This window comes from Acinonyx jubatus, chromosome B1, assembly GCF_027475565.1.
Source record: "Acinonyx jubatus isolate Ajub_Pintada_27869175 chromosome B1, VMU_Ajub_asm_v1.0, whole genome shotgun sequence".
In the NCBI taxonomy this organism is placed as follows: domain Eukaryota; kingdom Metazoa; phylum Chordata; class Mammalia; order Carnivora; family Felidae; genus Acinonyx; species Acinonyx jubatus.
The window spans coordinates 93684254-93710750 of NC_069382.1; the positions used below are offsets into that span (position 1 = coordinate 93684254).

General features: G+C 35.8%; 1 protein-coding gene across 5 annotated transcripts in view; it reads left to right on the top strand.

Annotated features, from left to right (window-relative positions):
- Positions 1–26497, top strand: part of SCLT1 (sodium channel and clathrin linker 1) — a 216992-nt gene that overhangs the window by 75723 nt on the left and 114772 nt on the right. For all 5 annotated transcript variants that reach the window (XR_003422599.2, XM_053216972.1, XM_015071782.3 and 2 more), the window contains one exon: positions 24371–24461. Coding sequence is in view for 4 of the 5 variants with exons in the window: in XM_053216972.1 (XP_053072947.1) it covers positions 24371–24461 (91 nt within the window). In the remaining variant the exon portion in view is untranslated. The remainder of the gene's footprint in view (positions 1–24370; positions 24462–26497) is intronic.

The following is a 26497-nucleotide window of genomic DNA, read 5'->3' on the forward strand; positions in this document are numbered from 1 at the left end:
CTTTATTATTTCCCTTTCTTCTGCTGTCTTTAGGCTTTATCTGCTACTCCTTTTCCATCTCCTTTAGGTGTAGGGTTAGATTTTGAATTTGGTACCTTCCTTCCTCCTTGAGAGAGGCCTCAATTACAATGTACTTTCCACTTAGGACTGCCTTTGCTGCATCCCAAAGGGTTTGGACTGTTGTGTTCTCATTTTCATTTACTTCCATGTATTTTTAAATTTCTTTTTTAATTTCCTGGTTAACCCATTCATTCATGTTTTCTAACCTCCTTATATTTGAGGGCTTTCAATATTTTTTTCTTTGGGTTGATTTCAAATTTCATAGCATTGTGATCTGAAAATATCCATGGTATGATCTCAGTCTTTTTGTACCTGTTGAGGGCTGATTTGTGACCCAGTATGTGATCTGTTCTGGAGAATGTTCCATGTGCACTTGAGAAGAATGTGTATTCAGCTTTAGGATGAAATGTTCTGAATATATTTGTTAAGTCCATCTGGTCCAGTGTGTCATTAAAAGCCATTGTTTCCTTATTGATTTTCTGCTTACATAATGTGTCCATTGCTTTAAGTGGGGTATTAAAGTCTGCTACTCTTATGGTATTATTATCAATGAATTCCTTTAGGTTTGTTATTAGTTGATTCTTAATATTTCGGTGCTCCCAAATATATTTGGGTGCATAAATATTTATAATTGTTAGGTCTTCTTGATGGATAGACCCTTTAAGTATAATACCCTTTTTCATGTCTTGTTGTAGTCTTTGCTTTAAAATCTAGTTTGTGTGGGGGTCCCTGGGTGGCTCAGTTGGTTAAACATCCAACTCTTGATTTCAGCTCAGGTCATGATCTCATGATTCATGAGATTGAGCCCCGCATTGGACTCTACACTGACAGTGCAGAACCTGCTAGGATTCTGTCCCCCTTTCTCTCTGCCTCTCTGCAACTCACCCGCTCACTGGCTCGCTCTCTCTCTCTCTCTCTCTCTTTCTCTCTTTGTCTCCCTCTCTCTCTGTCTCACAAATAAACATTAAAAAAATTTTTTTTAATCTAGTTTGTCTGATGTAAGTATGGCTACTCCAACTTTCTTTTGACATCCGTTAGCATGATAGATACTTCTCCATCCCCTCACCTTCAATCTGCAGTTGTGTTTAGGTCTAACAGAGTCTCTCATAGGCAGCATATAGATGGATCTTGTTTTTTATCCATTCTGATACCCTGTGTCTTATGATTGGAATATGTACTCTGCTTACCTTCAGAGTAATTATTGAAAGATATGAATTTTAATGCCATTTTGATACCTGTAGACTTGGTGTTTCTGATAACATTCTCTAGTCCTTTATAGTCTTTGTGGCTTTGGTCTTTTTTCTTTTCCTCCACTCAGAGAGTCCCCCTTAAAATTTCCTGCAGGGCTGGTTTAGTGGTCATGAACTCCTTTAGTTTTCGTTTGTCTGGGAAACTCTTTATCTCCCCTTTATCCTGAATGACAGCCTTGCTGGATAAAGGATTTCGTGGCTGCGTATTTTTCCCATTCTGTACATTGAATATTTCCTGCCACTCCATTTTGGCCTGCCAAGTTTCAGTGAACCGGTCTGCTACTAACCTTATGTGTCTACCCTTGTAAGTTAAGGACTATTTGTCCCCAGCTGCTTTCAGAATGCTCTCTTTATCTTTGTATTTTGCCAGTTTCACTAGGATATGTTATGGTGTTGACCTATTTTGTTGATTCTGAAAAGAGTTTTCTGTACCTCTTGGACTTGAATGCTGTTTCCTTCTCCAGATTAGGGAAGTTCTCTAATTTGTTCAAATAAGCCTTCTGCTTCCTTTTCCTGCCCTTCTCTTCTGGCACTACTGTGATACAGATATTGTTTCATTTTATGGAATCACTTAGTTCTCTAAGTCTCCCCTCATGATCTGATAATTTCTTTTTCCTCTTTTTTCTCAGCTTCATTATTTTCCATAATTTTATCTTTTATATTACCTATTCTCTTCTTTGCTTCTTCAGTCCTCGTTGTGACTGTATCCAGTTGGTTTTACATCTCAGTGATAGCATGTTTTAATTCATTGTGACTAGTTTTTAGGTCTTTGATCTCTGCAGCAGGGGTTTCTCTGGTGTCTTCTATGCTTTTTTCAAGCCCAGCTAGTAGTCTTATGACTGTTGTTCTAAATTCTAAATGTTGTTTTTATCTGTTTTGAGCATGTCCCTGGCTGTGATTTCTTTGGCAAGAATTCTTCTGTTTTGTCATTCTGGCTAAGTTTCTGTCTTTTGCATGTTTTAGAAGCTTGTTATGTGTCCTGCACCTGCAAATACTGCTATATATAAAGGGCTCATACACTGTCTGAGGGCTGGCACTCCAGGAAGTGTTTCCATTGTATGCTCTGCGCACTCTGTTGTTGCATTTTGGCTGCTCTTTCCCACTGGTCAGTCCTCTGCAGAGCTCCTCTTTGCTTGCAGTAGGGGAGTGTTTGAACTTTTAACTGTGGGTGCTTTGAATTTTTTGTTGGAGTAAACCTGGAAGAAGGGGGGGGGGATAAATGCCTGATCCCAAAAAAAGAGAAAAGGAAAGGGAACAACAACAACAACAAAAACCAAACAGAATCAAAAAACTATAAGGGTTATTTCTAAGAAAAAGAAAGGGGTGAAAAAAAAGAAGAGAAAAATAATAAAAAAAGCAGATCCAAAAAAAAAAAAAAGAGAGAGAAAAGGAAATAAAAAAAACCAACAGGTAACTAAAATCCTGATTCCAAAAGAAAAAAAGAAAAAGAGAAAAAAAACACAGGTGTCATTTAAAGCACTATATTTTCAATGCACTTGGTGCATGGGGGATGCTGGCTGTGCTGGTCTGGAGGAGAGGCCTGCTGCGTTGGCCCAGAGTCAGTCTTGCTCCAGTAAATAAGCAGTTGCCAGACGGGTGGGCAGGCATGGTTTAGTGTAAGTGGGTCTGCCTATACTGGGGGCTACTGTGCTGTTCTCTGAAGACCTACTGTGTTGGTGGTAGGGAGAAAATGGTGCCACACAGAATAGCGAGGGCAGTTGATTTGCCCTACGCCATAGTTCTCCCTTGTTTTTTCTTTGGTATACAGCTAGAATTCAAAACCCAAAGTCTCAAAGGACTGGGCACCACGCATATCTGACCCTCTCCTCCAGAGTAGAGCCTCTGCACCCTGTGTCATTAGCCCTCTGTCCCTGAAAAACAGTCCCATGCCTGCATAGTGCACAAAATATATAGTGTCACACTGCTAAAAGCAGCAAAGGTTATATTCCTTTGGGGTGTGCCTCTGTCCCATGCTGATGAAAGGCCTTTGGCTGGTACCTGCAGGGTCTTTTGGCTTTGGGGAGGCAATAAACCCTCTTCCCAAAGTACTCCAAAAAGGGGAGTGTTCTCTCCCAATGTGACCTGAAATGCCTACACCACACTATGCACTTCCAGGCCAGCTCCCTCCCCAGGAGTGTGCACCACAGCTCTGCTCCAGAGAAAGTCATGCACTTCCAAAACCTCAGAGTTTGAGCTCCAAATGCTATTTGCAGAAAAAACCCTGTGACGCTCAGTATTTCTTGCTCTCCAGTCCATGATCCGGAGAGATTTTCCTCTTATGCAAACTCGATGGTGCGTTTTCTCAGTGCCGCTGTCTCTTTCTCTCCCTTTTGTCTCCATTGAAAGGGTTCCCTCCCCTCCATGACACTGCCATTTTTCTCTCCCCCAGTTCACTTCCACACACCTGCCTCACTCTCTCCCTCCAACTGTAGAGGTCCTTCTGCTACTCCACAGATTGATTTCCTGGGTGTTTGAATTGATCTGACCTCAATATAGCTGTGTTTGAGGGATGAGGAAAGCCCAGTGTCCCCCTACTTCTCTGCCATCTTAACCCCTCCCTCAAGTATTTATACAGTTTTATGGATTAAATATACAGTATGGATTTATACAGTTTATGGATTTATACAGTTTTATGGATTTTTTACCTAAATGTAAAAAGCAAAACTTTATAGAATTTGTTTTAAAGTATCAAAAAATCTCTGTTGAACATTTTGCTACAGATGTAATTCTTAATCAAAATTCAAGTGCAAGCCAAAAAGAAAAAGATTGATATATTTGAATTTGTTAAAATGTAAAAGTTCTATTACAAGAATCAGCATGTCAAATGAAAGGACAACCCATACTCTGTGAGAAGACTTCCACAGTATGTATAATTGACAGTGCATTACTATTGAGGATACATTAACTTAAACATCAATAATAATATAGAAAATTAGGCAAAGAATATGAAGTCAAAAGTCAGCAATCAGGAAAATGCAAGTTAAAATAATGTGATACTATTTCTAAATACTTCTAAAAGAATGTGATCAGTGTGATACCAGTTATCAGTGTCAAAAATATGTGGAGGGATACCTGGGTAGCTGTCAGTTGAGCATATGACTCTTGATTTCGGCTTGGGTCATGACCCTAGGGTCATGGGATTGAGCCCCACATCAGGCTCTACTCACTCTGTGCGGGAAGCCTGCTTGGGATTCTCTCTTTCTCTGTCTCCCCCTCTGCACCTCTCCCCCACTCGCACACACTCTCTTTGTCTAAAAATAAATAATAAATAAAAATATATAATCAGTATAATAACAAGGTAAAAAAGAAGTGACAATACAGTATGATACAATTTGTATACATTTTAAATATTTTAAACAGTAATGTGTATTGATTGTGAACATATTTTTTTTAGTTAGCTATATTCATATCAGGATATTTAGTAAAGTGAAATGTAAACATATATATATATGTGTACATATTATATGTATGTATATACTATAAAATAATAAAATCTAAAAATTAAAAGGACTGATATACCCTAACTTCAAGTTTAGTGATTGTCTTTATTTGTAAAAATTGGGTATTAGAGACATTGTAAGTGTCTGTCACTAAGGAAATGGATAGGTAAGATGTGGTGATTGCATCCTGTGGAATAACTGCATCATTTGGAAACTTGTATTTACGTCAGTCTAAAAAACAAGGTTTATATTACAGTAAAAAGAGATATAGATCTATAGCATAAAAAACACAAGCATGCAAATAATAATATATATTTTTCCAGTATACATATATATGTCCAAGAATATATCATAATGTAATATGAACCTTAAAAATGAAGGGGAATGAGAGAGGGATTGGTAATGAACAGGAAAATAAAAGAAACAAGTGAGAGCAGTCTTTCACAGCTAATAGTGATAATGGGCCATGGGATGAGAAGTGTGATTAACTCAACTCTGCACTCAGGGTTCAGAAAGAGTGGAAGAAAAAAGAAGAATGTGATTTATAATGTATGTAGTACAAATCAGGGTATGATGATTCTGGAAGGAAGATGAGTAAGGAAATTGGTTCACAAAGACCTGCAGTCATATGATGAAAACAGAAATAGAAAACTGAAATGCATATAAAAGATTCTATGTAGGAAAAATGGGCAGAACTTGGTGATATTGGGCGAAAGGGCATAGGAAGAATTGTAGGATTTTATTGCTAACGATATCTTAATGATATTAGAAGAAACCAAACTGAACCAAAGGCTCGGAAATTATTTGTCTTGTCCATGGTTGTACAACAAATTCATGGAGCCAAATTAGAGCTCATAACTTATAATTGCTAGTCTAGTGAGTTCTAAACCTGGTTTTCTGACAACATTCACAGCAGTCAAGAATGAGAGTTAATTATTAAAGGACCAAGCGTGGTTACATTGGTTTTTGACAGCTGCATGAAGTTTCATTTGGGTTTTGGACATTTGGGCCTAAAGATTATAAGTTGAGATTAGAGATCCGTAAAGGAAGTTATGGTTTTCTAAAGCTTAGAAAGTCTTAAGTGTATAATTGTCCATGAGCAACTTTGCCATATTTGCTGACAATATTCCATAACATAACATTAAGCAGTTCGTAGTTGTATACATAAAACTATGCTTGCTTTTCCTGCCACAGATCTGAAGAAACATAAGGATAAGCAGATGCTTCTTTTAGGGAAGAGGGTGTTGCTTTCAAGTTTGACAGATTCTGAATGATGGGGCATATTGACATTACCAGAATTTAAGTTTTGAGATGCCCCTGTAACTATGCCAAGAGTAACTAAATTAAAAACTCTTTTAATTCTAGATTTGTTTAAATTTGTACTCATACTGAAAACATATTAGTTTCATTTGCTGTCTGGTTTTATGGTGCAACAAAGATTAGACCTTATAATGACCTTATAATGGGAGCTTATAATGAAAGCTTTTATCATTTTCCTTTTCAAGAGTTTCTGCTGATGCTCTGTCATAGCAGATAAAACTCTTCAGCCTAGTTTCTAAGAACCTTTATTCACCTGCCCCTTCCCCAACCTCCCAGTTACATACACACTGCTCAAAATAGTTATTTTATGGTTTCTCATGGAAAGGCCTTTGGTTTCTTCCTTTGGCTTTTGATCATTATTCTGTTTCTCAGAAAACTTACAACTTTCAAAACCTGGTTAAAACCTGCCTTCTCCAAGAAGACTTTTCTCAGTTCATTATACCAGATTTTTACTTTTCTTTTCTTGTGGATATACTCAGCATTTATTTATTTTAACATGAGATTTTATGCTGTTTTTCTTTGGGTGCTTTTTTGTTATATTTGTTTATATTTAGCTGGTTTATGGAAACAGTTATTTTTCAGTTCATATGTGCTCAGATTTTTTTATCTGCCTTGTAAAATCTTTGAAGGAAAGGATTGTCATTTGTGTATCTCTTTGAGGAATAATTTGTAAAAAGGACGTACTGTAAACTTGTAAAAAGACATACTATAAAGATTGACTAAAGCACTTGCATAGGGATCCGTATCATCAGATTGGCACAATCAGAATATTTATTTAAAAAAAAATTAGCCACTAAGGAATGATCTTATTAGCAGATACAGATATTATCTTCATATAAAGAATCTATAACTTGTCAGTAAACTTATTTAATACTTATTGAAAACTTAAACATGTGTGCTCTGAGTGTAGAAACGGTCTTTAATAAGTTTATGTATTATACAGCCTCAAACTTGTTGTAATTGGACTCATTTCATTTCACACATCTTCTGTGGATTTAACAATTTCTAAAGATGGAGTCCCATTCCATTTTTTCTAGCTCAGTGTTCTTTTTATCATTTCTACTCACATAGGTCAGAGGTACTAAACTGTGTCTTACCATATCTCCTGTATCTTTTTATGTTTATGAATGGCACCATCCGGTTTCTGCCTTAGGAAACTAGGAGGCATCCGAAATCCTTTTCTTTCCTAGCTCTACCTTATAAATGTCTCTCAGATCCTTCAGTTTTGTTTAACTATATTGGTACTGTGTTTCCATAGTCCATCAGTGCAGCAGTAACCTCCAAATTGACTTACCCTCCACATCTTCTTTTTTCATACTGTCATCAAAATGATTTGAAATAAAATCCGATCATGTCAGTCTCCTTTAGTGGCTACCAAATGCCTGTAGGATTTAATTCAAATTACTCACTATAACATTAAAGCCTTCTATGACTTGACCCCTGGCTACTTAACTCTATATTTTGTCAGTCATCACCTCAATTTTCTGAACTATTTTCAGTTTCCTAAACAAACCATGCTATTTCATAACTCCCTACTTTAGCTCACATTGTTCAGGCTGCCTAAAATGCCTTTTTCTGATAAATATCCTCTCAACTTTCAAGGTTCAGCTCAGGTGTCACATCTTCTAGAAATCTTTTTCTGAAACGTTATGGTTTCTTCTTCCTCAGGTAGGAGACAAACATGCCTTTCTTTGTGCCTCAGCTTTGGACTGCACATATATCTGTCACAGCATTTTTAACACTTTAACGTACATAATTCTTTACAAATTAATCTGTCCTTGCTAGTTCATAAGATCCTCATTTAGCTATTTGTATCTTGCCAACATCTAACACAGTGTTAGACACATGGCAAGTACTTGAGTCATTAAGTCAGTTAATTAAGTAATTGTATTTCATTGGAGGGGCAAAACTAAATTTTTGTGGGTTTTTTATTTGTGTACATGACTATTGGCCTTTTGGGGTCACAACTGTTTTCGTGGACTGTAATTATTTAGAAAAACTAGATGTTAAATTCTTCAGTTGTGGAGTAATGTAGATCTACTTAGTAGTTTGATTTCTAAAACAACACACCTAAAAAAACCATTTTTAATATAACAGTAGCTTTGCAAACTAAATTAAAAGATTTTTCAGTGTTTCACATTATGGATACTGGCTTTAAACCCTATTGACTTTTAAATCTGTTTTTATTACCAATCATCTCCAAGTTTGAATGCATGATAGACACATTTAAGTATTTTTTTATGTTTAGTGTTGTATTTAAATATGAAATAAAATCCAGGAAATCTTTAAAATGTGATAGTAAAATGATTTATAAATACATGATTTTATTGAAGAACGTAAGAGCTGATGTGGTAGAAATGTAATTGTTGATAGAATTTTATTATGTTTGATGCAACAAAGGTTAAACTACATAAACCACTGTCTATGTATATTCATTGTGTTTATCATTAATCTTTTTTATAGATGCATACTTTTTTTTTCAAAAATGTTGTGCCAATAGTTTTTGTATGTTTTAGAAATACACAGATGTACCTTTGCCAGGTAATACTTTTATTTTAGCTGAGATAACAGATTTTTCTCAGATGTTTCATGTTCAAATTTGAATAATATTTTGTCTTCTATTATAAAAATGCTATGGAAGTCTGGAATTTATGGATCACTCTTTTGATTCATAGTGTTTCTTGGAAACTATCCCATGTGAGAAATGGTCCTGAGCAGATGTGCTTAGTCATAAGAATTGCCAGACACTTGCTTATGTGTTGGCAGCTAGTTTTCTGAGCATAGAAAGCATGTTTTTAAGATAAGAAATAGGGCTTTGTTGGCATTTTCCTATCTCGTCATACTGTTTTACTTTAATGTTATTTAAAGAGTTACTTAATGTCACCTCCTACTCAAAAATGTTTATATCTTTTCCTTTTCATCTTTAACAGGCATAAAGAATATTAGACTTTGCTTCTGGAACATACTAGTCAGGAGTAGGAACAAATCCCTAACTTTATTGTTTGGAACTTTACCTCTAATAGGGCATTACTGGTTTATTTCAAAATACGTATCTTATTGGTAATTATAATTATATTGTGCAAATACTCCACATTTGCACACCTAACCTAAGAGTGTGCTTCTGTGTGGTGTAAAGTTTAAAAAGCATAGTCTTTGAAGTCAGACAGTTCTACATTTGTTTTTTATATTCTGTTGACTTGGACAGGTTGCTTAACTGAATGAACTTCAGTTTCCTCATCTTAATAATAGAAATAAAATGAGCTTCCTTGTAGTGCTGCAGTATACTATATACTTTTACTATCTTTGCTTTCCTCCATTCTACTTTAGTATCCAACCTATGTAGGTAGGCTTGTATAATATTTACAAAGCATATACCTGTAGATTTGGGAGTTGGTATTCATATAATAAATAGACAGTAGATGTTTCCCTCCTGAGCTCTGGAAGATCCATCTTACTTTTGTTGTTGCTATTCTTTCTAAGACTAGATGAAACATTCCTTTCTGTTTTCCTCCTCTCTGTTGTTATAACCTCATGTCTTGTTAGCTATATAACCCCAGTTTTTTGTTTCTTATATCTGATTCCATCAAATATATTCATTCTTTTTAAAAATCTTAGTCTGTCTTTTGTGGGGTTCTTCCAAGACCTCTAGTATACAGGTGTCCCCTGATGCTTCCTCATATTACTATATTTTCTCCTTACCCTTTTCTGAAATTGCTTGGAAGAAGTATCGTATGTGTTATAGTCACTCTTTCAAATTTCTTTCAGCTTGGATTTGATCCTACCTCTCTATTCTTCTCCTCAAGATTACTGGTACCATTTGTGCCTGAAAATAAAATCCTCCATTCTCCTCTGTTGATTATTTTTCTACCCTTGAACATTTCTCTACTACATCTTTAGTGTTTGTGTCCTGATTTCCTCTCTGATCTTTTTGGCCATTTCTTTTCTTCCTTAGCTTTTCCCATTTCCTTAGCCTACCTACTCAGATAGTTCTCTAGTTATATTATACACATCCCCACCTTAAATGATCATATTTATCCTATCTGAGTTAAACTTTAATCTCAATACTGTTGCTCAAATATGTACCTCTGGCCTTGATAACTTTGTTGAGCTCTATACTTGAATTTCTAGAGCAGGAGTTTTCATACTTTTTTTTTTTTTAAGCAGAATCCTTTAAAAAATCATACACATAGAACCGCAATATATAAAACTGATCAAAGTTGAACTGCTATGATTGAGGAAAGGATTGCAGGTCTTCCCCATCTTATAACTAATACCATCATCAAACCTAGGAATTTTGCTTATTTTTCTCTTTTGCTTTACTCCCACATTCAAATCTTGTAGGCTCTATATCCAGATATCACAAATCCAGTCATTACCTTTCTCACCTCTATTCCAAGCCATCACTATCTCTTGCCTGTATTTGTCTTCTATCTGGTCTCTCTGTTTTCACTCTTATTCCACTGTAAATCATTTTCAACATACCAGCCCAAGTAGTCTTCTCAAAGTATAAAACACATCACTCACCTGTTTTAACATTCAGTAGTTTTCATTGCAGTTGGAACAAATTCCAAAATTCTTACTGTATCTTTTTTTCTGTAATACATTCCAGCTAATTGTCATTTCTTACAGTACCCTTTTAATACTATTTGCATTCATTGTTAATTCTCTCTGCCTTATAACTCTCCCTAGATTTTAACTTGAATTCATTGTCCTTTAGATCTGAGCTCAAATATCCCTTCCTTAGACAGGCTGTTCCTGATGACTCACGTCTTTCTCTCATTGTTCTATACCATTTGCTTCATAGCATTATCACTTTCTGAAATTACTTCATTTACTTATTAACATACATATTGTCTATATCCCTCTACTACAATGTATAAAATTTATGAGGACAGGAGCTTTCTCTCCCTTGTTTACTCCTGCATCACCAGTACTGACAATAGTACTTAGTATAGTTTACATTAGATGTTCAATAAAATAAGTCTAGGGCTCCAGAAATAAAAAACTGAATGAGTCACCAACACTTGAAGCTCACCGTGTCCTGACTATATTCATAGTGTCTGACATATTATAAACATTCAGTAAAGATTTGTTGAAAGAATAAGTGGATAGAATCTTGTAAATTCTATCTTGGTGAAATCTATGCCATCTTACCCAGTGGAACTGCTTACCTATTGTTACCATCACCCTTCACCTTTCCTGCCTCTGTCTCATTTATTATGATCTATTGGTTAAAGAGGACCCTCATTATAGTCCATCCTTTTTCACAAATGCCAGATTTAAATTCCTAAAGTACAGCTCTGATCCGTTATTTGAGCAGCTCCCCCATTTCATTTAAGTTTGTACAGATCGCTTAACTTGTTAATTGAGGCACATTGTAACTACCCATTACCTTTCCAGTCTTGTTTCCCATCTTCTCTAAATACGTCCTATACTTTCCTACCTTTATGCTTGTATTTGCTTTGTTCCTTCTTGAAGCTTTCTCTGTCTCTGCTTGTGAAATCCACCATTCCTGTATCAATTCTCATTTTAAATACCTCCTACTTCCATAGGCTCTTAACTAAATGCAAATGTACTACCGACTCTGAATCATAATACTTTCTTGTAATCTTTTGTGATGCTTGAAGTGTGCTGTGTGCCCTTCCTAAAGATTACTGTATCTCACCTATCTTTATGTGCTTCCTACCACCTTACAAAACATCTTTTCTGTCTGGAACATGACAGGTGTGTGGTAAAAATTTTTGAATATGTCCATTGCCTAAGTCTGTTTCATAACTGAAAATTAATATATTCTTCAGATTATCAGTGGTACTTAGTTATATGACTCTAAAACTGTATTTGTAATCATTTCTTAGAGTATTTTTGCAAAGTTAAACATGTTGATTGTGTAGTCATTGTGTAAAATCTAAGACAATGGCTGTATATCAGAATCAACTATAGTGATTCTGAAAAAGAGAGATGACCAGGTACTATTCAGTCATCTGAAACAGGACTCAGAGACTATGCATATATGGTTGCAAAAAGCTTACTTTCATACACAGAATATAGAGAACCACTACTAGTGTGATAAAAAATTATATTCTAATATAGAATTCAGAATTTTGAACTAAATTGTGTATAATTTTGAATTAAAGTTATGTAAAAGTTATACACAAATGAACTATTTTTAGACTGCAAAACCTATTTTAAATTTTGATAGCTAAGTACAGGAATTATTAATATCCATTGCTTTCACAGTTTCTTAATAGGCTTCTGCCTTTTGAGTAGGTTTAATCATTAGACTATGACTAAAGATTGAAAGGAGAAAAAAATTAAAACTTTTCCAAAAATAAATAATTAATAAATTTAAAAATAAAATAAAACTTTTGCTATGATTTTTACTTCAGTTTTCTAAAAGCAGAAGTGATCGTAAAAATTCATAACTCTGGGAGAGCCTGGGTGGTTCAGTTGGTTAAGTGTCCACCTTCGGCTCAGGTCATGATCTCACAGTTAATGGATTTGAGCCCCATGTCGGGCTCTGCGCTGATAACTCAAAGCCTGGAGCCTGCTTCAGATTCTGTGTCTCCCTCTCTCTCTGCCCTTCTCCTGCTTGCATTCTATCTTTCTCTCTCTCTCTCAAAAATAAATAAACATTAAAAAAAATTTTTTTTAATTCAGAATTGTCTACAATTATATTTGGGGATTTTCTAAAGTTTTTAAGCATAAATGGTTGGTTTTATTATCCTGGACAATTACAGAAGTACTTATTAAAGTACCTTATGTATGCCTTTTCTTTTACATTTAAAAATTTTAAATATTCAACAGTAGCCAAATTATGGAAAGAGCCCAGATGACCATCAACTGATGAATGGATAAAGAAGTTGTGATATTTCTCTCCCTTTCTCAATAGATAGATATAGATCTGTATCTTACCTTTGTGTGCTTTCTACTACCTTTTATGTGTGTGTGTATATGTGTGTATACATATGTATCTATATATAGATGTATGTATATATGAAGAAAGCTATCTCACACACACAGTGGAATATTACTCAGCCATGAAAAAGAACGAAATCTTCCCATTTGAAGCAATGTGGATGGAGCTATGGTATATTATGCTAAGTGAAACAAGTCAGAGAAAAACAAATACCATATGATTTCATTAATTTGTGGAATTTAAGAAACAAAACAGATGAACATAGCAGGGAAAAAGAGGCAAACTATAAAACAGACTTTTAACTATAGAGAACAAACTAAGGATTCTTGGAGAGGAGGTGGGCAGGGGGATAAGCTAAATGGATGATGGGTGTTAAGGAGGGCACTTGTGAGCACATGTAAATGATGAATCACTAAGTTCTACTCCTGAAACTAATATTATACTCTATGTTAACTAACTGGAATTCAAATGAAAACTTGAAACAAAAATAAATGTATGTATGTATGTATGTATGTATGTATGTGTATTTTGGAATATGTATCAAATCAGTCAAACTGGGTTTTTTTCTTTCAGAGCCTTACGGTTTTTCATCATATGAAAGAAATATTATAAACATTTCTAGGATACTGTTGAAATGTACTACAAAAAATATTTAAAATTTTATTGTAATACAACTTAAGCTTATTGTATTTGATGTTAAATCTCAAAAAATATGTTTTGATAATTAAGACATTTTAATTTCTGCCCAAGTTAATGCTATAAGTATTATACTTATTGTATCTTCTATACTTGGTTATACTTTGCTTAAGAGAGCAAAACTTTATTTTTAAAAAAAATTTGGGGGGGGGGGTGACACCTGGGTGGCTCAGTCAGTTAAGCATCTGACTTCAGCTTAGGTCATGATCTCACAGCTCGTGGGTTCACGCCCTGCACTGAGCTCTGTGATGACAGCTTAGAGCCTGGAGCCTGCTTCGGATTCTGTGTCTCCCTCTGTCACTGCTCCTCCCCTGCTCATGCTTCAGAAAGCAGGCTCCAGGCTCTGAGCTGTCAGCGCAAAGCCAGACACGGGACTCAAATTCACAAACCACAAGATCATGACCTGAGCCGAATTCGGACGCTTAACCAACTGAGCCACTCAGGCACCCCAGAGCTTTATTTTTAAAGGTTTAATTCAAATCTCTTTAATATTATAAGTAACAAAAATTACATTAATGAAAAATCCCAGAAACTTTATTTACATTTGTGTTTGGTGTAAGAAAGTGGTCCACTTTCATTTTTTTGCTTATTGCTATCCATTTTTCCCAACACCACTGGATATTAATTGGCCATATACTTGTGGATTCATTTCTGAGTTTTCTGTTCTGTTCTATTGATCTGTGTGTCTATTTTGTGCTAATACCATACTGTTTCCAAGACTATAACTTTGTAATATAACTTGAAATCTAGAATTGTGATGTCTCCAGCTTTGCTTTTCATATCCATTTTTATGTTAGAACTCTTGGTATTTTTGTGGTGTTGTTATTTCTCCTTTCTCGTTTGTGATTTTATTTGGATCCTTTCTCTCTTCTTTCTGATAAATCTAGCTAGAAGTTCAGTTTTATTAATTTTTTCAAAGAACCAGCTCCTGATTTCATTGATCTGTTCTATTGTTTTTAAGTTTCTATATCATTTATTTCTGCTCTAATCTTTATTACTTCCTTTCTTCTGCTGGCTTCAGGCTTCATTTGTTGTTCTTTTTCTAGCTCCTTTAAATGTAAGGTAGATTGTTTATTTGAAATTTTTCTTGCTTCTTGAGATAAACCTGTAGTGCTGTGTACTTCCCTCTTAGGACTGCATTTGTTGCATCCCAATGATTTTGGACCATTGTGTCTTCATTTTCATTTGTTTCTATGTATTTTTTAACTTTTTTGATTTCCTGATTGACCCATTCATTGTTTATAATTTTTTTAATGTTTATTTTTGAGAGAGACAGAGTTGGGTGGGGGAGGGGCAGAGAGAGGGAGACACAGAATCCAAAGGAGGCTCCAGACTCTGAGCTGTCTGCACAGAGCTTGACATGGGGCTCGAACTCACAGACCATGAGATCATGACCTGAGCTGAAGTTGGACGCTTAACCGACTGAGCCACCCAGCCACCCTGACTCATTCATTGTTCAGTAGTATGTTGCTTAACCTCCATGCATTTGTAGTCTAGATTGTGTGTGTTTGTGTGGGGGGGGATGGAGGGGCGGGGGAGTTGACTTCTAGTTTCATAGCATTGTGGTCAGAAAAGATGCATGGTATGATTCAGTCTTTTTTTTTTTTTATGATTATTTATTTATTTATTTATTTATTTATTTATTTATTTATCGAGACAGAGAGAGTATGTGACGGGGGAGAATCAGAGAGGAGAGAGAGAATCCCAAGCAGGCTCTTGGCTGTCAGCACGCAGCCCAGCATGGGTCCTGATCCCACGAATCGTGAGATCATAACCTGAGCTGAAGTCAAGAGTTGGAGGCTCAACCAACTGAGCCACCTAGGCACCCCTAATTTCAGTCTTTTTGTATTTGTTGAGGCCTGTTTTGTGACCTGCTATTTGATTTATTCTGGAGAATGTTCCATATGCACTTGAAAACAATGTATTCTGTTTTAGCATGGAATGTCCTCAATGTATCTGTGAAATCCATATGATCCCGAGTGTCATTCAAAGCCATTGGTTCCCTGTTTATTTTCTATTTATATGAGAATATAAATATGTCCATTGATGTAAGTAGGGTGTTAAAGTCCTCTGCTATTGTTGTATTATTATCAGTTAGTTCCTTTATGTTTGTGATTAATTGTTTTAAATATTTGGGTGCACCCATGCTTGGTGCATAAATATTTATAATTGTTATATCTTCTTGTTGGATTGCCTTCTTTATGATTATATAATGCCCTTTCTCTCTTTTTACAGTCTTTGTTTTAAAGGCTAGTTTATCTGATACAAGTATTGCTACTCCAGTTTTCTTTTGACATCCATGTGCATAATAAATATTTTTCCACCCCCTCATTTTCAATCTGCAGGTGTCTTAAGGTCTAAAATGAGTCTCTTATTGGCAGCATATAGATGGGTCTTATTTATTTCATCCATTTGATACCCTCTGTGTTTTGATTGAAGCACTTCGTCCATTTACATTCAGAATAATTGTTGATAGGTATGTATTTAGTACCATTTTATTATTTACTTTGTGTGTTGTTTTTGGAAATATTCGTCGATCCTTTCTTATCTTTGTCACTTTTGGTTTCTCCTTTGTACTCAAAGAGTCTCCTTTAATATTTCTTGCAGGGCTGGTGTAGTAGTCACGAATTCCTTTAGTTTTTGTTGTGTGGGAAACCCTCTCTCCTTCTATTCTAAATCCTAGCCTTCTGGATAGAGTATTCTTGGCTGCAGATTTTTGCCATTCAGCACTGTGGATGTATCATGCCACTCCCTTCTGGTTTGCCAAGTTTCTGTTGAGAAATCTCTAGCTAACTTTATGGGTTTTCCCTTGTAAGCTAAGGACTTCTTTTCTCTTGTTGCTTTTAAGATTTTTTTCTTTAACACTATATTTTTCAAATTTAATTACAATATGTCTTGGTTTTGGCCTGCTTTTGTTCATTTTTGATGGGAATTCTTTGTGCCTCCTAGATCTGGATGTCTGATTCCTCCCTTCAGTTAGGAAGTTTTCTGCTATTATTTCTTGAAATAAATTGTCTGCCCCCTTTCTCTCTTCTTCTTCTTCTGGGACTCCTATAATACAAGTGGCATTTCATTTGATGGAGTCAGTGGGTTCCTTAAATCTATTCTCATATTACATAATATTCTCTTTTGTTCAACTTCATTATTTTCCATTACTTTGTCTTCTAGATCACCAGTCGTTTCTCTGTCTTCCAACCTGATGTTCATTGCATCAAACCTGTTTCCAATCTCATTTATTGTATTCTTAATCTTTTTTAACTTTTATTAATGTGGTAAGGGTCTCTCTGATGTCTTCTATTCTTTTGTCAATCCCAGTGAGTATTCTTATGATTGTTGCTTTAAATTCTTCATCAGGCATGTTACTTGTATCTGTTTCTGTTAGATCTCTGGCAATGGCCTTATCTTGTTCTTTCATTTGGGATAAATTCCTCCACCTTGGCATTTTATCTAAGTTTCTGCTTTCTTCTCTGTGTTAGAAAAGGCAATATGTCACCTGCTCCTGAAACTATTGACCTTATGAAGTGCCCAGGGCTTGGTGCCTTGGTGCCTTAGAAAGTATCTCCAGTGTGTGCTGAGTGTGCTCTGCTATTGTGTTTCGGGCTGCTCTGTCCTTCAGACCAGTCATCTGCAGAGGCTCTCCTTGCCTGCTCTGGGCAGTGTTTGGTCCCTGACCTGAATGTGGTGAGTTTTAATGAGGTGTGCTCTGGTCTGCTTATAAAATGAGACCTGAGGTGGTGTCCACCTCCACCAGAACTGAGGCCCTGCAGAACTGTCTGGTTGGGAGATGTGGTGTAGACAGGTTTGTGCTGCTGTTCTGGGGGAAGGTCTGCCACATAGGGACTGAGACAAGCTTGACTGATGAGAAGGGCACTCCTGCCCAGAGTGTAGGGGGATGGCGTTTGGTGTAAGCAACTCAGGTTGCCAATGCCCATGCTGTGCTGCTTCCCACAGGTGGCTCTGTGTTTATGCTGAGGGGCAGGAGAAGGAAGTGGCATCAGCCAGCTTCTTTGTTCCCAGAGGCCTGCCCGTAAATGATGCCTCTCAGGGACTTGCTCTGAGAAGAGCAAATAATCTCCCTACTGTGTGCCATAGGTGCTCTTCAGATCCCTGTTTCTCTATGCTGCCTGCCCCCAGGTTTTTTGCCTGCCTTCTCTGCCAGGAACAGAGGAGTGCCCTCTGCGCTCTATCCCAGCCAAGCCTGCCAACCTTTAAAACCCCATGCTTTAAGCCTCACTGGTTGCAAGAACTCACAAAATTCAGCCCCTATCATTTTCTAAGCCAATGACTTTGGGGAAATATTCTCCTAGTGTATTCCCCTATGTACTCCACTGTCCCTCACCCTTCTGCTTGACCGTGGCTCCCTCAGCAGCACCCATGATCCATTTTTCCCCTAAACTGCATCTCTGCACTTTCTACCTTCTTCAATGTGGCCTCTTCACTCCCTTTAGTTATGGAGTTTGTTCTGTCAGTCTTCAGGTTGATTTATGGCATATTTAGGATGATTTGATAGTTATCTAATTGTGTTTGTAGGACAAGACGAGCCTAGGGTCCTCCTGTTCTGCAGCCATGTTCGTTTCTGCTAATCAAATCTTAGTTAATATTTAGTATTATTGTTTATTTTTTATCAAATTTGTTTTTCTAAAAAAACTTTTTGACTTATAAAATTATGTACATAAGCAGACATGTATCTAAGACATTTGCATGTAAAATAGTATAAACATATAGTTGTTAAACTTCCTTCATAAAATAAAATTAGGATTATTCTTATTGCTTCCTTTAAAGGTTTTACAAGTCTGAATATTTGAAAGGACTGACAAAACTCCACAGAGTAGACTCATATAAGGCTTTTATTTAAATGCAAAAGATACCATGCAGTTAAAAAAAAAAAAGAAAGAAAGAAAGAAAAGCATAAACAGGCATAGAGAGGGCACAGGTGACATTCAGCCACAAGCACCCCTAGGATCTTTAGACAATGGCACACTTTGTCTCCAGAAGATTGAACTACCAAGATGCATGTTTTTTTGCCCCTCTGATCAAATAGTCCATCCCAGCTATCTAAACAGTACCAAATGAAAACCATCAGTTAAAATCCTGTTTGGGGATTACCAGGTGATTTTCAGACTTTAAGCAGCACATCATAAATCCCACTTTTCATTTCCTGGCTAACAGTTAGGGTTAGACATGCATGTATCCCAGTACTTTTTCAGCTATAATCTAGCTATACCACATAGGTCATGACAATTGAAATTCTAAAATAGGGCAAAATTATGATGATAGTTTGCATTTGTATAAACTACAATTAGTTTATAAAAGTGCTTTAATATGCATTACCTTATTTGAACTTTATGGGAATTCTGTGAGCTATACAGGAAAATTGTTATTAATCTGGATTTTATAGCTGCAATTCTGAGACTCAAGAGGTTAAGTGATTGGCCCAGTTTACATGTCTTTTGTGGTGGTAGAGTAAGGTACAGAAGACAGACCTTAACAATTTGTATTCTACAATGTTTTTTAGTATTTCATGCCAAAAATAGAAAGAACTATTCACTTCTTGTAAAATATGGTAGGAATTCCTACCTTATATATATATATATATATACACACACCTTATATATATATATATATACCTTATATATATATATATATATATATATATATACCTTATATATATATATATATATATGACTACTACTTATTTTTCTCTCAAGCATAGCTTTTTGTGTTCTAGGGAAATTAGTATAACAAATGCTTTCTGTATATTTTTCCTTTAATGAGTTTAGATTTCTTAAATCCTTTTTTTTTTTTAATTTATAACCAAGTTAGTTAACATATAGTGTAATAATGATTTCAGGAATAGAATTCATTGATTCATCACTTACATATAACAGCCAGCGCTCAACCCAACACATGTCCTTAATGCCTCTCACCCATTTAGCCCATCCCCCCACCCAGCACCCCTCCAGCAACCCTGTTCATCCTACATATTTAAGAGTCTCTTATGGTTTGTCTCCCTCTCTGTTGTTGTATTATTTTTGCTTTCCTTCCCTTATGTTCATCTGTTTTGTACCTTAAATTCCATGTATGAGTGAAGTCATATGATATTTGTCTTTCTCTGACTGATTTCCCTTAGAATAATATACTCTAGTTCCGTCCAAGTTGATGTAAATGGCACGATTTCATTCTTTTTGGTCACTGAGAAATATTCCGTTGTCTATAGATACCATATCTTCTTTACCCATCATCAGTCGATGCATATTTCGGTTCTTTCCATACTTTGGCTATTGTCGATAGTGCTGCTGTAAACATTGGGGTGCATGTGCCCCTTCGAATCAGTATTTTTGTGTCCTTTGGATACAGATACCTAGTAGTGCAATTGCTGGGTTGTAGGGTAGTTCTATTTTTAACTTTTTGAGGAACCTGCATACTGTTTCCCAGAGGGGCTGCACCAGTTTGCATTCCCACCAGCAGTGCAAAAGGGTTCCTCTTTCTCCACATCGTCGCCAACATCTGTTGTGGCCTGAATTGTTAACTTTAGCCATTCTGACAGGTGTGAGGTGGTATCTCATTGTGGTTTTGATTTGTGTTTTCCTGTTAATGAGTGATGCTGAGCATCTTTTCATGTGTCTGTTAGCCATCTGGATGTCTTTTTTGGGAAAGTGCCTGTTCGTGTCTTTTGTCCATTTCTTCACTGGATTGTTTGTTTTCTGGGTGTTGAGTTTGAGAAGTTCTTTATAGATTTTGGATACTAACCCTTTATCTGATATGCCTTTTGCAAATATCTTCTCCCATTCCGTTGGCTGCCTTTTAGTTTTGCTGATTGTTCCCTTCACTGTGCAGAAGCTTTTTACCTTGATGAGGTCCCAATACTTCATTTTGCTTTTGTTTCCCTTGCCTCCAGAGACATGTCAAGTAAAAAGTTGCTGTGGCCAAGGTCAAAGAGGTTGTTACCTGTTTTCTCCTCTAGGATTTTGATGGCTTCCTATCTCACGTCTAGGTCTTTTGTCCGTTTTGAATTTATTTTTGTGTGTGGTGTAAGAAAGTGGTCTCGGTTCATTCTTCTGCATGTGGCTGTCCAGTTTTCCCAACAGCACTTGCTGAAGAGACTGTCTTTTTTCCATTGGATATTCCTTCCTGCTTTGTCAAAGATTAGTTGGCCATATGTTTGTGGATCCATCTCTGGGTTCTGGGTTCTGTTCCATTGATCTGTGTGTCTGTTTTTGTGCCAGTACCACAGTCTTGATGATTAACAGCTTTGTGAAATAGCTTGAAGTCTGGAAATGTGACGCCTCCAGCTTTGGTTTCCTTTTTCAGGATCGCTTTGCCTATTTGAGGTCTTTTCTGATTCCATACAAATTTTAGGATTGTTTGTTCTACCACTGGGAAGAATGCTGGTGTGATTTTGATAGGGATTGCTCCTTTTAATGACTGAAAAAAAAAATTCTTAAGACGAGTGCAGGAATTTTTTTCTTTGATCTATGTAGAAGAGAGATTTCTATTTCAAATGAGATAGTATATATTTGGAAGAGTTCATAAAATTATTATTCTAAGATTTCCACACATGAATATTAAATTGGATATGAGGGACCTAAGTTAAATGTCAAGATATAATTGTACCTGTTACTCTTTATTTCCTCCTTTTATGCTCTTTTATTCATTTATGACTTTTACTTGTCTACTATATGCCAGGCACTGTGCTATCTCCTTAGATTTTAAAAAATAGTAAAATGTGATTTTTGCCTTTAATGATCTTATATTCCATACTTTTTTTATAAATTCACATTTCCACAAGCGAGTAGGTGTTAGTAACATACAAAGTATTATGTAATTTGCAGACTGGCATTATAGGGCCTTTTGACTAGAAGTTAAGGAAGACTTGAAATGTGGAGATTTTGACCTATGTCTTGAAGATGATTGAGGAATGTTTCAGAAAAACAGGAAGAAGTCTAGGCCAGTCAAACATGTAAGAAAATAGACAATGATGTGTTTCAAGAAACAGTGAGTTTGTGCTCTGTTGTATTTGAAACATAAATTATGTGAAGGGAATTGGTAAAATATGGGACTTTTTGAGGCCAGGTGATGACTAACCTTTATGCCATGTAGAGGAGTTGATTGTGTGCCCAAAGAAGTAAGTAGGAAATTCAGAAAAGTTATTAAACACGAATTTTTGCCACTAGATACCTTTTATTTGCAGAGAAGATGCATTATAGAGGATGCATTAAGGAGGAGACCCACAGTGAAGCCTTCACTTTGGAAAGTAGTGGAATAGTTGTGGGAAGTAATGATGGGGCCAAAGGTTGGGCCATGAAGTGGAAATGGAATACAATTGAAAGATAATTTTAGAATTAGAATCATTAGGAAAATTAGAATCAGGAGACCATCTATTTAGGGTTTTGGTCTTTGAATTTGGCCAACCACTTCCTTGTTGTTGGACGTGAGATAGCTGAGACAGTCTTGTTAGCAAGTGAATTGCATTAGGCCTACATTACTAGTTAGTGACAGAACTGGGTTCGTGATTCTAGGGTTTTCCATATTGCACCCTATTCTGATTGTGTCTCTAACCAATAGTTTTTTTTTTCTTAATCATGCCATAACCTTGCATTTGTTTATAGTTTATAGTGTACTTAATGTACATTATCTATTTTGTCTTGTTCAGCAACCTATGAAATAAATAGAATAAGCATTATTATCCTCTATCTGAAGGTAAGAAAACCAAATCAGTGTGGGTGCTATGCTTGTTTAGAATGTATCCAGTTTTATCATTGCTACCTAAATATCTTACTCCTTAAGTTTTTCCTTTCAAAATATATAGAATGTAGGAGTGCCTGGGAGACTCAGTCAGTTAAGCGTCCTACTTTGGCTCAGGTTATGATCTCATGGTTCATGGGTTCAAGCCCCGCTTCAGGCTCTGTGCTGACAGATCAGAGCCTGGAGCCTGCTTCGGATTCTCTGTCTCATCTCTCTGCCCCTCCCCCACTCATGCTCTGTCTCTATGTTTCTCAAAAAGAAACATAAAAAAATTTTCTTAAATGAATAAACATTTTTAAAAAATTAAAGTATATAGCATGTTATAACTGGTAGATTCATTTATTAATACATTTATTAGTTTCTGTCCTGAAATTATCTCTAAACTTAAAGTAGATTTTAAATGTGTTGGTTTAAGGTGGTCTTGGTTCTAGCTTTGTTGTTTGGTGATCCATTTTGCAAGTAGAAGGGTCTGTTTCATGTCTGATAAATTCAGATTTTTATAAATTGGATTTATTTTTTATTAAAAAATTTTTTTAATGTTAATTTTTGAGAGAGAGAGAGACAGAGCATGAGCGGGGGAGGGAGACACAGAATCCGAGGCAGGCTCCAGGCTCCGAACTGCCAGCACAGAGCCCAATGTGGGGCTCAAACTCACCAACCATGAGATCATGACCTGAGCCGAAGTCGGACGCTTAACCTACTGAGCCACCCAGGCGCCCCATAAATTGGATTTATTTAAAAATAAAAAAATTTCCCTAAAATGCTTAATTTTATATTCTTGAGACCACTTTTTGTAGACAGTTTCTGTTAAATACCAGTTTCATGTTTAATTTGTGAATCCTTGGGCAAGTTGGTAAATCTCTGTCAACTTCACTCTCTTGACTTTAGTTTGATAGAATAGTCTCAATAGTACTTAATTCACAGAGAGAGTTAATTATATTAGTGAGATGATTGCAAAGAATTTAGGACAGTTCTTGGTATATAATGATTATCTGATACATTTTAGCTATTATTAGATTTTTATTTCCTATTGTTTTATGCCAATCAGAATGTAATTATAAATACTGTTAGCCAAAAGTAAATCAGTTAACATTTATTATGAATTTTCCATCATAGTTTTTTTAGGTTCAACAGCACTAATATGATTTATATTTAATACCTACATAAACTATAATTAACAAATAAATATGGTCAGTTCCTAAAGTAGTTTTGTTCCTAAAAATGTATTTTTTTTACATAACCCAGGTGTTTTGTATTCATACTTAGTGCTTAATTGGTAGGATATTAAAAATATTTTTTATCTGTTTCAGAAAGTGTCTCTATCCTAATATCTTTTTCTATGGGGAGTCAAGATACTGAAACTTGATAGTAACAGAACATTCAATAAACTTGTTATTTTTGTTCTTTGCCACTAAATTTCTGAAAACATTAATAACTATTATACTATCTCAAGACAAATATTTGAATTCATTATGTTCGGTGGCTCTATAATATGTCTGGTGTTTAAGGAATGATTAAGGCACTGAAGCTTTGGTTCATTTTTATAGAAAAGCCAATCAGTGATACTTCTTCAACTCTATAAATTCAAGAAATTACCATAGCTATATTCTACTTAATACTGTCATTCTTGTTAGGTAATTTATTAAGATGATAAAGTACTTTTTCATGAAATATGAATCATTTGAGTATGAAATATAATTTTTCCAAATAAAGTAGTAATAACTCTCACTTTATACCCTTGCCCTTTAGTGATATTTTTCCTTTTCACTCTCTTCCACATGCATTTTATTAGTAATAAAGGGCTCTTTTAGTATCTACCTCTTAGATCCATTTTTAGGTGCACAAGAGTTAGTACTGATTTTATCATATTTGGATTTCTTTTCTAATACTTTTAATTATTTATGGTCTGTGAAAAGTGTTTATTAATTTAATTTCTATTTTAGGCAAGCCAAGTTAGATCTGAGAAGTGCAGCAGCAAAAGTGGATGAGTTAACCAAAGTAACTGAAGATCTTCAAGGACAGATGCAAAAGAAGGTATTTGCCTCTTTTTAGGGCAATTGGTAGCCTATAGCTTAGTTTTCTATGAATTTTGTTATTAAACTATTTTGGATTAGGTACTGAAGACAATTGCTGGAAAATGAATTAAAAATCATTTTGAGGGGTGCCTGAGTGGCTCAGGCGGTTGGGCGTCTGACTTTGGCTCAGGGAATGATCTCACGGTCTGTGGGTTTGAGCTCCGCATTGGACTCTGTGCTGACAGCTTAGAGCCTGGAGCTGCTTCGGGTCTGTGTCTCCCTCTTTCTCTGCCCCTCTCCTGCTTGCATGCTCTTTCTCTCTCTCTCTCTCTTTCAAAAATAAACATTAAAAAAAATTCTGTTGCCCTAAATATGAAATGTGAAATTAGGAAGCTAAAGTATAATTTTGGAGATAACTTCTTTCCATTTACTTTATCCTGAGTTAATAAAACAGTAATCATTCATAAACACATCATTACTAAAAGACATATTAATGCAAGATCAAATTTGATTCATTGGGAATATGTAAATGAAGAGAAGCATTTAATACTACATTCTGTATTATTTTTAGAAATACTTATTGGCATAAGAAATTGTTTTTTTTTATGTGTAATAAGGACATTTCACGAGAGTCAAGGAATGGTCAGGCTTTAGATTTAGATGGGTCTAAGTATTAAAAAGTCTAGCTCTGGTACTTACTAGCTGTGTAACTTCTCTAAGCCTTATTTCTTAATCTGTAAAAGTTGCTTACATATTTCTAGTAATGGTAGATTCATGAAAGACTTGCAAAACTTCCCATAGATAACAGTTATGAAAATTGGATACATTCTTTCAAACACTGGAACATGTCCCAAAACAGAAAGACACTGAAAGAGGTGTGAATTATAAGTTTTTTAATTTCTGACCTGAGAGTTTCACCAATCCGCATAGTTGTGACTTGAGAAAACAACAGGTTTATATGGACTTAAAATGGCCAAAATCAATGTTTAAGGCTGGAAAAGCAGTTGAAAATTTGAAAAAATTATTAGCAGCAAAAGAAACACAAAAAAGAGAGAGACCTAAATTCTGGGTACAAACTCTAACCAAATCCGTGTCTAACAGCCAAACTATGCATAGTGGAGTGGGAGAGGGAGTCCAGTGAAGAAGTAGGCAGTAGACCTGAAACCAATCTACTCTTGAAAGATAGAGCTGTATGGAGCTAGATATTTGAGTTTGCTGCTTTCTGTAATTGAGTGCATTCCTGAAATGTGTGCTATTCAGGCAACAGAAAGCTGAAGACTTAATGTTTGAAGTATCAAAGGACAGAGCCCAGAGCAGCTAGAAATTACAGAGGAATCTATAATAGCAACAAAATCATGAAGAGAATGAGTCCTTCCTCTGCCCAAACTTGACAGATCCTCATATTAGGCAGGTACAGGAGAATTTCTAGGAAGCCTAGTTCAAAAACAAACAGTGGAAAGAAATAAGTGATCAGAGTTGGCAGCTGCTCCTACCGTAGGGGAAACATTTCAGAGTTTGCACCTAAGCAAGATAATTGCCTACTCACAAAAAGCCAGTAATGCTCAACAAAATAGAATCCAATGTATTATCTGTATTATCCAGTTTTCAACCAAAACTTCCTTGACAGGAAAGTGTGACTGACAGAGTTGGGGTCGGGGAAACAGTCCATAGAAACTCACTCTTAGCAGGCCCAGCTCTTAGATTCAGCAGGCAAAGACTTCAAATAATCTGTTATAAATGTGTTCAAAGAATTAAATTACAGTAAAATAAGGTTTCAGTGAAGGAGCAGAAAGAGATTTTTTTACTGAGAAATAGAAAATAATTTTAAAAATAGAAATCTTGGAGTTTAGGGGTGCCAGGATGGCTCACTTGGTTAAGCGTCCAATTCTTGGTTTTGGCTCAGGTCATGATCTCATGGTTTCATGAGTCCGAGCCCCGCATCAGGCTCTACACCTGCTTGGGATTCTCTGTCTCCCTCTCCTTCCGCCTCTCCCTGACTCATGCTGTCTCTGTCTCTCTCAAAATAAATAAGCTTAAAAAAAAAAAAAAAAGACA